Source organism: Poecile atricapillus, chromosome 11 (genome assembly GCF_030490865.1).
Source record: "Poecile atricapillus isolate bPoeAtr1 chromosome 11, bPoeAtr1.hap1, whole genome shotgun sequence".
Classification (NCBI taxonomy): Eukaryota; Metazoa; Chordata; class Aves; order Passeriformes; family Paridae; genus Poecile; species Poecile atricapillus.
Window position 1 is genome coordinate 1739177 of NC_081259.1, and position 13356 is coordinate 1752532.

At 49.7% G+C, this 13356-nt stretch overlaps 1 protein-coding gene across 1 annotated transcript in view; it reads right to left on the bottom strand.

Annotated features, from left to right (window-relative positions):
• Positions 1 to 488: 488 nt before the first annotated feature.
• The window catches only part of SMAD6 (SMAD family member 6), a 38154-nt gene continuing 25286 nt past the window's right edge, over positions 489 to 13356 (bottom strand). The window contains exon 4 of the mRNA XM_058846764.1: positions 489 to 1299. Within this exon, the coding sequence (XP_058702747.1) occupies positions 758 to 1299 (542 nt within the window). The 3' untranslated portion in view covers positions 489 to 757. The remainder of the gene's footprint in view (positions 1300 to 13356) is intronic.

Genomic DNA, 13356 nt, shown 5'->3' on the forward strand with positions numbered 1-13356 from the left:
GACGTGCAGGGCTCACTGACAACCCCTGGGTAAGGCTGGAAATCCAAACTGCTCCTGCTGGGCAGCTTTGTGGCCATGGAATAATCTGCTTTTCTCCAAGACCCACTGATGAAGATTAATCAGCACAAAGGTGGATGTGCACCCTCATCCTCACCATGAGCTCAGACAGCCCTGAGTGAGAAGAGCTACAGATCTTGCTCTCACCTGCTCCCAGAGCTCCCTGGCCTCTCACCCTCCTCTAGGAACCAGCTGCAGCCTTCCAACTCATTCATTACTGCTGCCAACTTCGGCTGGGGGGGGAAGAAAAAAGACAAATCCCCCCCCATAATGCGAATACTTTATTATCAATGAGTGACTGGTATTAGCTTTTTGTCTGGGTATTAATAATATTTAAAAAAACCATACATCAAAATTAGGGCTTTCTCCTATTTTTGCTGTATAATTTTTGTTGGTTTTTTTTTTTTTTTTAAAAATCTGTATTGAAAGAATTATATAAGCCAAAGTGCATTTTCTGTTTTTTGTCCATATACACATTGCACCATACATAAATAATTACATTGTAAAAATGACTCCATAATTACAAGTATAATATATATTTTCATATAATATATAAAACTTTATATTAAATCTAGGTAGATGATATTTGGGATAGTCTGTGTCTTTTTTTTTTTTTTTCTTTTTTTTTTCTTCTTTTTTTTCAACTTTTTGTGTGTGTGTGTGTGTGTGTTTTGTTGTTGTTTTCCTTTCGCCAGAGGCGTTATCGGTTGTTGCTGAGTAAGATCTCCAGCCAACAAGGACAGGACGTGATGAACTGTCTGGAATAACACGGCCCCCAGCCCTTGGCGAAGCTGATCCGGACGCTGTTGGGGTCGTAGGGCCCGTCTGCATAATCCAGCTCGGCCGTGTGCTGCAGCAGGCAGGACTTCTCGTAGTCAAACACCTTGATGGAGTAGCCCGGCATCACCTTGCGCACGATCAGAGTCCTACAGTTGGGGATGTCCAGTGTCGGGGAGTTGACGAAGATGGGATGCTCGCTGCGGTTGTAGGCCCACACCCCGTCCGGTTCCTTGCTCAGTAAAATCCCGTAGCCGATTTTACTTCGAGTCCTTCTCACAGTCTCGCTCCTGTTGTCCAGGTTGAGCTGTCCGAGGCAGAAGCCGTTTCCTTGAGGTAGGTCGTAGAAGATACTGACAGACTGTTCGTACACTGTGTAGAGGCGGCCCACGCGCGTCCGGTGCTCCCAGTAGGCCACGTTGCACCAATGGCTCCTCTTCACGGCATCGGGCGACGTGCTGGCGTCTGCGGGGAGAGAGAGCGAGTCAGGAGTGCTGGGATCACCGGGGAAACCACAGGCATGGGGGCTGGGAAACAGCTCCTCCCACCCATCAGCTTTGCTCAGTGACAACTTGAGCTTGTGCTCAGCCCAACCCTTGTGTTCAACTCAAACTTCACGGTCAACCCAAAGATGGTGCTCAACACAAAACCTCATGTTCAGCCCAAAACTGGTGCTGAACCCAAAGATGGTGCTCAACACAAAACTGGTGCTCAACACAAACTTCACATTCAACCCAAAGATGGTGCTCAACACAAAACTGGTGCTCAACACAAACTTCACATTCAACCCAAAGATGATGCTCAACACAAAACTGGTGCTCAACACAAAACTTCATGTTCAGCCCAAAACTGGTGTTCAACCCAAAACTGGTGCTGAACCCAAAGATGATGCTCAACACAAAACTGGTGCTCAACACAAACTTCACATTCAACCCAAAGATGGTGCTCAACACAAAACTGGTGTTCACCCCAAAACTGGTGCTGAACCCAAAGATGATGCTCAACACAAAACTTCACATTCAACCCAAAGACGGTGCTCAACACAGACCTTGTGTTCAACACAAACTTCACATTCAACCCAAAGATGGTGCTCTACACAAAACTTGCGTTTAACCCAAAGCTTGTGCTCAACACAAATTTTGTGCTCTTCTCAAATTCTGTGTTCAACCCAAAGATGGTGCTCAACACAAAACTTGTGTTAAACCCAAAGGTGGTGTTCAACACAAAACTTGTGTTCAACCCAAAGGTGGTGTTCAATGCAAAACTTGTGTCCTACACAAATTTTGTGCTCTTCTCAAATTCTGTGTTCAACCCAAAGATGGTGTTCAGTCCAAAACCTTTGTTCAATGCAACGTTCACACTCAACCCAAAACTTGTGTTCAAGCCAAAACTGGAATTTAGGCCAAAGTTCATGCTCAACCTAAAACTTGTGCTCAACACAAAACTTGTGCTCCACACAAATTTTGTGCTCTTCTTAAATTCTGTGTTCAACCCAAAGATGCTGCTCAACACAAAACTTGTGTTCAACCCAAAGATGGTGATCAATCCAAAATCTTTGTTCAATGCAACGTTCACACTCAACCCAAAACTTGTGTTCAAGCCAAAACTGGAATTTAAGCCAAAGTTCATGCTCAACCTAAAACTTGTGTTCAACACAAACTCCAGGTTCAACCCAAACTTGTATTTAACCCAAAGTTCGTGCTCAGCCCAAACTTGTATTTAACCCAAAATTTGTGTTCACCTCAGAATTTTAACCCAAAGTTTGTGCTCAACCCAAAATACGTGCTCAACCCAGAGTCCATCTTCAACCCAAAGCTTGTGCTCAACCCAAATCCTGTCTTCAATGATTTCAAATGCCACCAAGACTGGTGGCTCCAGCCCAGTGGAGACCCCACAGGACGCTGACCATCTCCCATGAGCTCAGCACATCTCCCTCTCTCCAATTTAATGCCCAGCCCTGCGGGCTGGATGTTTGGATATTTGAGTTCCTCCCACCGGAGCCGGTACGGACGCTGTCCCAGCATCTTGAGCCTGCTCCCCAGCACTGCTCTGCTCCTGCAACCCCACTTCCCGAGCCCAACTTGCGCCGAGCTGACCCCAGGGGATGTCCAGGACGTGCCTGGATGAGTGACCCACCGGGTGTCTCCTCTGCAATATTCTCTGTCAGCGACGCTGATGTTCCCACGGGGAACATGAAATGTGAGGAAGTGTTTCATGCCAAGGGGGAGTAGCTGCTAGGAACTATACATGTCCTTCTAAAAACCCGTTGGAACTCTCTCCAGACAATGAGAAACGTCTCTTCTTTCTAGGAATTACATTCAGGGAAGACAGGAGGGACGCAGGCTGCCAGAAATCTGTTTCATCTATGATGCCTCCACAATTTATGATGTCTCCAGAAGGAAGACAGGAAAAGAAGGAGCCCCAAAGAGGGCGAATTAACCACTTGCTGAACATCATTCCTGCTCCTACCACACCGGTTAACAGAAAACCGCCGTGGAATTTCCAGCAAGGAGCTCTGCTCCGAGCCAGCCGCGCTCCGTGGCCGGCATTAAGCTCCCTGACAATCCCTCACGTGCCCGCGGCCTGCTGACCCCGGTGCCTCCGTGCCATCACGTCCCATTAACTCACCCACGGGGTGATGCCATTATTTTGCTCCAGAGCTCCCATTGACACACCGGATTTCAGGCACAGCCCTCCAGCCCCGCTTCTTTTCAGGCTCAAATTACCCCGGAGGGGACCGCGCTCCCTTCCCCATTAACCAGCTTTGAATTAAGCGGCTTTGTTGGAGTTTAACTGGAGTTGTAACTATACAAATTTGAGGGGAGGGCCACGGGGGAGGAATGCTCATCAGCCTGAAGCAGCCCCTTCACCCACCACAGTCACATTTCTGGGGGGACCACGTCAGTCTGCTCCCCTTCACCCACCACAGGTCACATTTCTGGGGGAACCATGTGAGTTTGTTCCCCTTCACCCACCACAGGTCACATTTCTGAGGACACCATCTCAGTCCATCCCCCCACCATCAAGAGGAACAACTTCCACTAAACCAAGGTGTTCATCCATCTTCCACAGCATCCAGTTTCCACAGTTGTTTTTCCCCTGGGACATCCTACAGATGCTCCCAGTGCCTTCCCAAAGCTCTCCCCAAATTCTGAGCTTTGCTGTTGCCCCACCCAAGTGATCTGGGGGCTACAGACCAGCTCAGGGCCTTTCATGTGCCGGGGCTGGAGGCTGGTAGCAATTACTGAGCTCTGCATCTGTTTAACCTCCCAACCTCCTCAAAGCCCTCCATGCCCATTAGCTATGTTGGTTTTGTTATTACATTTTTGAGAAATTACTGCTCAGCCCCTGCATTTCCCTTACAGATGAAGGATGGGACAACTTCAAACCTCCAATGTCCCCAGCAGCTCCATTTATCAGCAATAAACATTAAAATAGGAATTTCTCATGGTTTATTGTAAATTGATATGCAAGGGGGGAAGTGAAGTCGGAGGAAAACAGTGCCTATCCTGCAAAAATATTTTGCTGGAGGTGTCAACACCCATGGTGCCATCTCTGCTTTCCAGGAACTGGGAAATATCTAAGCAAAATCATCCGTGAAAACAGGAGAAGGGCTTTTCACATGCATCTGAATCAGCTTTATTAAAAGCACTTCCTTGCATCTTATGGCAGGAACTTCACTGCATCCATCCCTGAATGCATCCCCCTGCCAATGTGCTCCTCATCTCTGTGATGCCACAGCTCCAGCCTGGCACTGCCAGCTCACAGCACTCCTGGAGATGTCCTGTGCTCCTTCAAACAGGGGAGGATGTGAGTTTCAGGTGGCTGCACCTCAAGAAGTCAGAAGTTTCCTCTCAACCCACTTCTTCTGGCCAGGGGAGAGGAAAGTCTTTAGAATCCAAAGCACAAAAAAGCCCCATGGAAATAAACCCATGGCAGGGGACAGCTCAAGGCTCATCTGGGCAGCCCCTGCCCGCAGGAAGCCGTCACAGGCTCCTCTCCCTCCTTTTATCTCCCAGTGCACTCAACCAATTCCTGCAAAGATGAACTCATCCCGCAGCCCTGACATAAAACAAGCACTTCAGCAAGCCCCCAAACCAGGGGGGGCTGTGCTGTGTCTCATCCCCTGCCAAGTATTAGTTTCGCCTCCAGCTATTAGCCACTACCACTCTGCAGAGAGCAGGGGCGGCCAGCACACCACCACCTCCTCCTCTGCCTTTTAAATAAATATTCCACTTTTCCCTCCTCTTTTTTTCTGCGTTGCCCTTTATGCACAGACAAGAAAATCCACATTTTGTTCTGTTTTCTCCCCTCTCTCTCCCACTTCTGCTGGAACAGAGGCGGGCTTGTTAGCGTTCTTTTTGAAGAAAGGAAAATATTTGAGTCCTGCAGTGGTACAGGAGGGGTTTTTAACAACTATCATTGTAGGCAGCTACAACTTGTAGCAGCTCCAGAGGGGCTGGCGTCAGGGCTATCTGCTCCATCAAAGCCACCTTCATCCATCAGATGGAGGGGCTGAAACTCTGCCTTGTGTTTACTCCTTCCTCCGCGGCAGCACATCCCAAAGCGAATTCAAACAATTAGAGATAAAGGAACAAGATAGGAGAATCAAACCCAGAATTTAAAGGGAAAAGGCTCCTGCGTGGCTCAGGCAAAAGGAATCTGGCTCTGGGAATAAATGCAGAGAGCAAACATTATAAATCCTCCCGGCGTTCGCAGCACTGCTGCTGCTGTCGCTCCCTGCAGAGTGTGGAGGTAAAGAAAATAACTTGAGGTTTGAGACTATTTGTGATTTGACAGCGTTTTATGCCAGTAAAGTTCAAAGAAGTGCTTTAAAAGAGAAAAGAAAGATGCTTTTTTCCAAAACAAAACGCTGCACAGTCCCACTGCTTGATGTTGCACTTAAAAGCAGCATGGAAAACATGGGCAGATCATGAAACACATGAAATAAATGTCTCTGATTCACATTTGGCTTTTCCAAAGCCACCAAACCTCCTCCCAGCAGGTCAAATATCCCCTAAATACATGGCTGCAAGGAAGAGCTTCTCACAACACATTTAAGAGGTGCCCATAGGGAAGACCATGCAGATGAAGAATCACTGCACTCCCCAGATGTGACAGAGACTTGAATGCACATCTGGGCAACCTGGAAATGAAGCAGGATATTCAGAAGTCCCCATTTCCATGTCCCTCTCCCCTGTGTCACAGGGCAGCCTCACACTCCACTGGCCATGGAGCTCAGTTACAGCCTCCCTCAACATCTTTCCATTCACTTTTATTCCACTTTTGGACTACCAGACCCATGCTCAGTCATTCTCCTCCCCTCTGCCACAGCACAGATCTGTATTTATGCTGCCCAACACACAGGAGCAGGGAGGCAGGAAGGTCACAGCCATACACAGGTCACTGTGAACAAGGTCCAGATAAAAAGCCCAGCACGAAGAACACACACATTTCCCCAAAATCTATTAACAGTTCACTGGGGAGCCATTAGTTAAAATAATTCCCCATTAATACCCCTGGAAACAAGCACCAGGGTAAGGAAGGGGTTAAAACTTTCCACAGCAGAAATGGAATTTTTATGGCCCCACAAAAAAAAAAAAAAAAAGGAAAAAAAAAAGAAATTAATTGTCAATCTGCCCCAGCAAAGCTCACAACCATTTTCTTTAAGCCAATATACTTAAAATACCTCTGCCTTACAAGTTTCAGCTGGAATGCATCACTGTGCCCCCCAGAGCCCCCCTGCCACCAGCACCAACCCCAGCACGGCCCCTTGGGCTGGGGAGAGGCTGAGAGCTGTCCCCAGCACGGGGGGCCCCTCTGGGGACACAAAGCAGCCACCTCCTGCCTGGCCAGCCTCACTGGGGACAGGGGTGGCACTCTGAGGGCACCTCAGAGGGGTTGGTGAGCCCCATCCTGACCCCACCGCGTGGATTTAGGGCAACATCCTCAACCCAGCTGGGAACAGACACAGGAGGCTGGGCTGGAGCTCCTCCATGTGAGAATCCAGGTGAGGACAGGACAGTCCCAAAGTCCTGCTGGGTTTCTCCAGGGAAGCAGGACAGTGGGTTCCTGAGGGGAGAAGGCAGGTGGGTGCAAACAGCAGGATGGGCAGCCCTGGTTTTCCTCCTGGACATTCTCCTTAAAGCCCAGCATCAACAGAGGATCCTTCACTGTCCCAGCTCTCACCAAGGAAAGCTCCTCCCTGGTTCACTGAGGCCCCACAGAGCGGTCACCAGCCGATGGCCAAGGTCAGCCATGGCACAGCCAGCTGGGCCTCCCCTGGGCTCTCTCCCTCTCTGCTTTACTCCACTGAATCAAGGATTCAGCCCAGCTCCTATCCCAGCTATAAAACAAGAATTTTTGATTTTATGTTGTCACTAATCCGGTGTCACTGCTGGGTACCATCTCCCCCACCCTCCCCAGGCACGTTCCCCGTGCTGGATGTGGCTCTTGGGCAGCCATGGACGCTGCTCCAGCTCCTTCATCCCACAAAAACCACGGAAAAACAGCTGAGAAGAGCCCTCCCTACCACCACATCCACCATCCTCCTCCTCCTCCAGCCTTCCCCTCAGAGCAAAGCTCTGCTGCTCCCCGGCCTCCTCTGCCAGCAGATTTAATTTGTTAACCCGGCAGATGATTAACTCCGAGGAACACTTGCGCTGGGTTAATTAATTAAATTAGTTCAAAAAAAAGGGACTGACGAGCACCAGAGCCCGTGCAAGAGGTGTGTGGAGAGGCCTGGGGGGAAAGGGGGACATTTCCATGGCAGCCCAAGAAACAAAAGCAACACAGGACAAGGAGCCAATGCCAAGAATGAGGATGAAAACAATTTTCTCTGCATAAAAGAAACCACTCTGCAAAATCATCAGCTCATGCTAATTTTTTTTTCTATCCTTCAAAGCAAAACACATGCCATGTTTAGTTCTGCCCGGAAATTTGGAAGTCATCATCAGTTAGCTTATTTTCAAGCTAAACTCAAGGAGTTTGCTTCCAATGGACCTTCCCTGGCCATTAAATCCAAAGTCCAGAACATGAATTTAAGGTATTTTAGCAGGGTTTTTCCCCCCAGCTCCTCTGTTTTAGAAAGGACTTTTCAGCCAGGGGTGAAAACTGGAAAAACCCAGCTCGGGTATTTTTCACTGACATTTTTATGTGTTCCTTCTGAAAGCCAAGGTTTTCAGAGATTTAGGTGATGTTTTTAAAATGTTTTTTTGAGTCCAACAGTCTCCATTAAGCTCAGCTTGTCTTGCTCAGAGCTTTTAGGCACAATCCATGGCTTTTGCAGCTCCTGGGCTGTGCAGGTACCTGTGTTACACCTGGCACGTCCGAGGGAACACAACGATGTAAACACAGCTTCAAAAGGAGCCCCGAACGTCACCGCCCACCTTGGCTGCCACTTCTGAAAGCATCAGACCTGTCATCAAGCACAGCCTGGCTGGGACTTCTTCCCTCTTGGAAACCAGCCCTGGATAAATCCAAACCCAGCAAAATCCTGGGGTCCTGCCTGGCATCTCCATGAGCATCCACCCCTGTGCCCCAAGCAGCTGGAGAAGGTGGAGAAAAAGGAGCTGGTGAAAAGCACCAGCAAAAAGGGGAAAGGTTGGGGAAGGGAAAATCACAATTTGATTTTCTGTAAAATGGAGTAAAAACGAGCTGGTGAAAAACACCAGCAAAAAGGGGAGAGGTTGGGGAAGGGAAAATCACAATTTGATTTTCTGTAAAATCCGGAGGTTTGATGAAAATCTTCCGAGCATTGGCTGGTTGGGATTGGCTTTTTCTTCTGCCTGCTCCTGGCGAGGCACCAGCTCCACTCACAGGGGAGAAGGTTTGTTCCCAAGTGCCCTCTGCAGCAGGGTGAGGGAAGCCAGGACAAAAATGGGGGAAAAAACCCCTTTTCTTCCACTTCTACTCGCACATTTTTCACGTCCTCCACCCAACCATGTGTGCAATCCCTTTTTTGTTCCCCCAGAGCCTGAAAAACGCCGAGAATCTGGGAGAAATCACCCCATAAATCAGCAGATGGCAGAATTCCCTTCCAGCCACAGCTCTGATGTCCAAGGCTCCTTTCCCCACGCCGCTCCCGCCTGGCCCCGCGCCCGCCGCTCATCAATCCGGGGGCTGCGATCCCAGCCACACCAACCACATCCCAGTGGGATGGGCACGGACTGGGATGGCCAAGTGGGATCTCCTGGGCTCTCATCCACCTTTGGAAGCCGTTCTGGCTTGGCAGAGCAGCTGTAGGTGCTGTCAGAATCCCCTCGGGGAGCGGGATAATCCGCCCAGCGGCCGGAGCCGGAGCATCCCGCGGCGGGGCCGAGGCTCTGGGAAATGGGATAAATATAAATAATCATAGTTTTCACTCCCAGAGAAGTTTCGGCTGAGCGCTTCAAAGCCTTTTAAAAGCAGAAACTAATTAGTAGGTCCCTCAGAAGAGAAACAGGAATAACACCCCTTCCCGCCTCCATCGCGCCGCTCGGGAAGAGCACGTTGGGCGCTGGAGCCGAGCCTGGGAATCTCCTCTGCAGAGGGGGACGGGCCAGAGGCTCTGGCTGCACCAAACCAAACCCTGCTGCTTCACACCAGCACTAACCCTGAGTCATTAACGCTGGAGAGACCTCCCAGGGAGGGGTTTGTGCCAGGGTGGAGGGGGCACTGAGGAGCTGGAGCTGGTTTTGAAGCCAGAGGCCGAGCTGGTGAGGATGTCATGAAGGGGCTGCAGAGATTCTGCTTGAGCCTCCTCATTTTCCAGTCTTCTTAACAACATCAGGATATCCCTGGCAGCAGCAGGACCACTGACCCAGCACTGGCTGCTTTTCATATCCAGCTGTTGGATAATCCCTGGGCACTGAGCTCCTCCAAACCAGGAAAGCTGTCCTGCAAAGGCCAGGCAGCCCATCACCACCTCCTTGCACAGCCCAACCCCAAATCACAGCTCAGCTCCCTCCAGGAACAACCCAAAGGTACCATTTCCAGAGGGGAATGCTCAGCTTCCCCTTCATGAGGCTTCCTTCAGAAAATCCTCTTCCCAAAACACCAGGAAAATGGGAACTTTGGGCTTCAGAGCTCACACAGCACACAGAACCCTGAGCAGGCTTGTGGCTGCAGCAGCTTTTAGTTTCCTAGCCAGAAAAGAGTGGAGCAACACCAAACAAAACACCACCATCAGTATTTGGAGAGCCATCCAGCCATTCCCTCTGGAGCAAGAGCCTCTCCCTGCTCTCACAGCTCCATGGGATTTACTCCTGGCAGCGAGCTGATGGCTCCCAGAGCTGATGTGAGGAGCAGCAAATCCCTGATTTCTCAGCGGCCACAGCAGCACCTTTGAGGGGACAGAGCGTCTGTCTCTCCACTGCGAGTACCAGGGACTGAGAAAGCTTTAGGAAACCATCTCTGACCTGGAAAACAACCTGTGACAGAGGGGGCCACAAGCAGCAGCCCAACAAATATTTTTCTCCATAATCTGGGAATGAGCTGCTTTGCTCCTCCTTGGTCGTGCCTGGCAGACACGAGACCTCAGCTTGGGAACTCCGGTTTTCAACCCAACCCTGTGCCAGAGGGTTCATCCCAGACCCCAGACCGGCTGTGGGTCCTCTATTCCAACCCAATCCTCTCTCCAAAAGGGCTCCAGCTGAAATCTCACCTCATCTGATAATTCTCCCCCAGCCACCCCAAAAAAAGGCGCTTTTCTCCAGCACGGTATCAGTGCCCTCACATATATGGGAAGCAGACAGGGGCTGAGAGTGGAATGGGAATTCAGGCTTTGTTCTCCCTGGCCAGAGCCCAAGATCCTGCTCCTGATAAAGCTCTCCCGAGTCTCTCTGTCTGCGCAGGCACCTCGAGAGCGGAGCCGCGGCTCCGGGGCTGCCACCGCGTGTCACAACGCCCACGGCTCCTGCAAGTCCCCGCTCGTGGCGGATTTGCTGGAGTTTTACAGGGAATTAAAGGATTTTGGGTGGCCTGTGCAAGGAAACAAATCCCTGCGGTGTGCTGGCCAACCTGGTCATGCTGAAAGGCTAAAGCTGTGCGGGGAGCTGAGGGGATCCTGAGCGATGAGAGGGATTGGGGTGAGCAGCCCTGGGAAGGGCCTGGAGCAGGAATCCCACCAGGGAGAGAGGGAAAGGAGCACAGGGATGGCTCCTACAAGGTGCCCAGGGCTGGGTGGGCACCCACACACGCCAGATTTTCCGATAGCTGCTCCGTGCAGTGGTGTGTAAACATCTGCTGGGGCTCCACTCACAACCGCTCGTGGCCGGCATCCACGGGCTCTTACTCCCACTTCAAGCAAAGACTAAACAATGACTTCAGCAACTCCAGAGTGAAGCCCCAGGGTTGGTCCCTCACATCCACAGCGGAGGCAGCGAGGATGCTGTGCTGGCACCTCCTGTAAAGCAGGAGGATCTGCCCCTGAGCCATTCGTGTGCCAAGGAGGGGCCCTTCTTCTGGAAAACCCACAAATCAGAAAATGCACACAGCACCCATTTCTGCTAAACCTGGGACAAGATCATCCCCCAAGATCAAACACATCTTAGAACTGTAGAATTGTTACAGCTGTAACTCTGAAATCATTGATTCCAGCTGTCACATTTTGATACTCCCTGGAACGATGCTGTAAAACCTATTAAAGTGCAGATAAACAGCAAGAAAATGGGTGTGAAGCAGGGGTTGGGGATGAAAATCAATGTATTTGCATGAAACCCACCACACTGAAGAGCATTCCTGCAGCCCAGAGAGGCAGCAACGCAGGTCTCCAACCTTCAGTGTCATCTCCCAGACCAAATTCCTCATGCTGTACTTGCCCATGGAGACTGGAGGTGACTCACACCAATTACCCTCCCTGGCCAAGAAGGACTTGTTTTCATTTCTACAAACCACAGTTTCTTTTTTTTTTTAAAAAAAAAAAAGAGGGGGGGGAAATAGGAAAATGCCAAAATACACAGAGAACTCCATGGAATACATCCGGCCCTGCTGCACTAATACGAATCCCAGACAGCTCCAGCTTTGCTTGGGATATTCTAGGAGAAAAGGATTAATGAGTTATCACAGAATGGTTTGGGTTGGAAGGGACCTTTAAGCTCATCCCATTTCACTCCTGCCACAGCAGGGACACCTCCCACCATCCCAGGCTGCTCCAAGCCCTGTCCAACCTGACCTTGGGCACTTGCAGGGATCCAGGGGCAGCCACAGCTGGGAAATCTGTGCCAGGGCCTCCCCACCCTCAAGAATTTCTCCCCAAGATCCCATCTTGGGCAGTGGGAAGCAATTGCCTGTGTCCTGTCCCTCCCTGCTGTGAGTTATAGCTTGGACACAGCCAGTGGAACAAGTTCTCATCTTCCTTGGGAGTTGAATTTTCGAGGTAAAAAAATAACATTTTCAGGATTGGTCTGTGTGGCTGCAGCTCCTGCACGAGCTGTTCTGGGGCTGAAAGCAAAGGCTGAACTCAGAAACTGCAAAAGCAGCACCAAATAAATGACCTTGCCATGGAGAGGGAAACGGGAAGGAGAGGAAGGGGAGCAGGTCGGGCTCTCTGTACATCAAGGCCAGGGAGATTAAGGGAGCACGTGAAGGCATCCTCAGGGATAATGAGTTCAACACTGCAGGAGAAATATCAGATTCCTCCCCTCCCTCCAGGGAAATCTATTCTAAAAAATAAAGTAAGGAGAACTGGGGGAAACACCAGGCATTACACATTAAAAAGGCAGCTTGTCACCAGCCTAAACCAGACCCACTTTTTTTTTTTCCTCATTCCATATATATCACACATATAAAGAATCCATATGGATGTAGAGAATCCCTCTGCAAAACCCCTGAAGAATAACTGGGGTGTAAAACCAGGGTCAGATACTTTTCCAGAAATACACTCACAAAAGCTCCAATGAGCAACACAAATTCCTGCTTTGGGTAATTTTTGTCCATTATTGCAGCATTTCACACGGTTTCTGATGGGGCTGTGGATGATGTGGAAGCCTCATCGTTCAACCCCACTCTTACATGGTACAAACAGATATTGGTGTTATAAACTCTACAGAGTTCTGCACTAGAAATCTTTAAATTGTTAAAAATAGGAAAGAAACTGCACAGTTCACATATTTTATAAAGCTGGGTTAAATCAACATCTGCAAAAAATATCCCCGTTAAACGAAATAGCAGGATTTCATTAAGTAAATTGCAAGTTGGCAAAAATTCTGAAAGAAAGGGAAAAAGCCACAGCCAGCCCTGTAATTTAAACCTTATTTTAACTGTGACAGCATGGCTGTGAGAGGCTGCATTTCCAAAGGAAAAAAAGAAAATGAAGTTTAAAAAAAGTACCTGTTCCCCTTGTACCTCACCTCGGTGTCTGCAGTTGTTACTCAAACGAGTTTTTCCACAGGGAGATGAAGAGGGAGCAGGACACGCTCCCACCTCTGCATCCTCTGTGTCACATCTACCAACCCTGGAAAATTCTGGATATTCCACCACAGGAGCAGCTGGATGCTGGTGGGTGAGGGTGTCCATAAATAAATCCCTCAGAGCCCAGGGGGC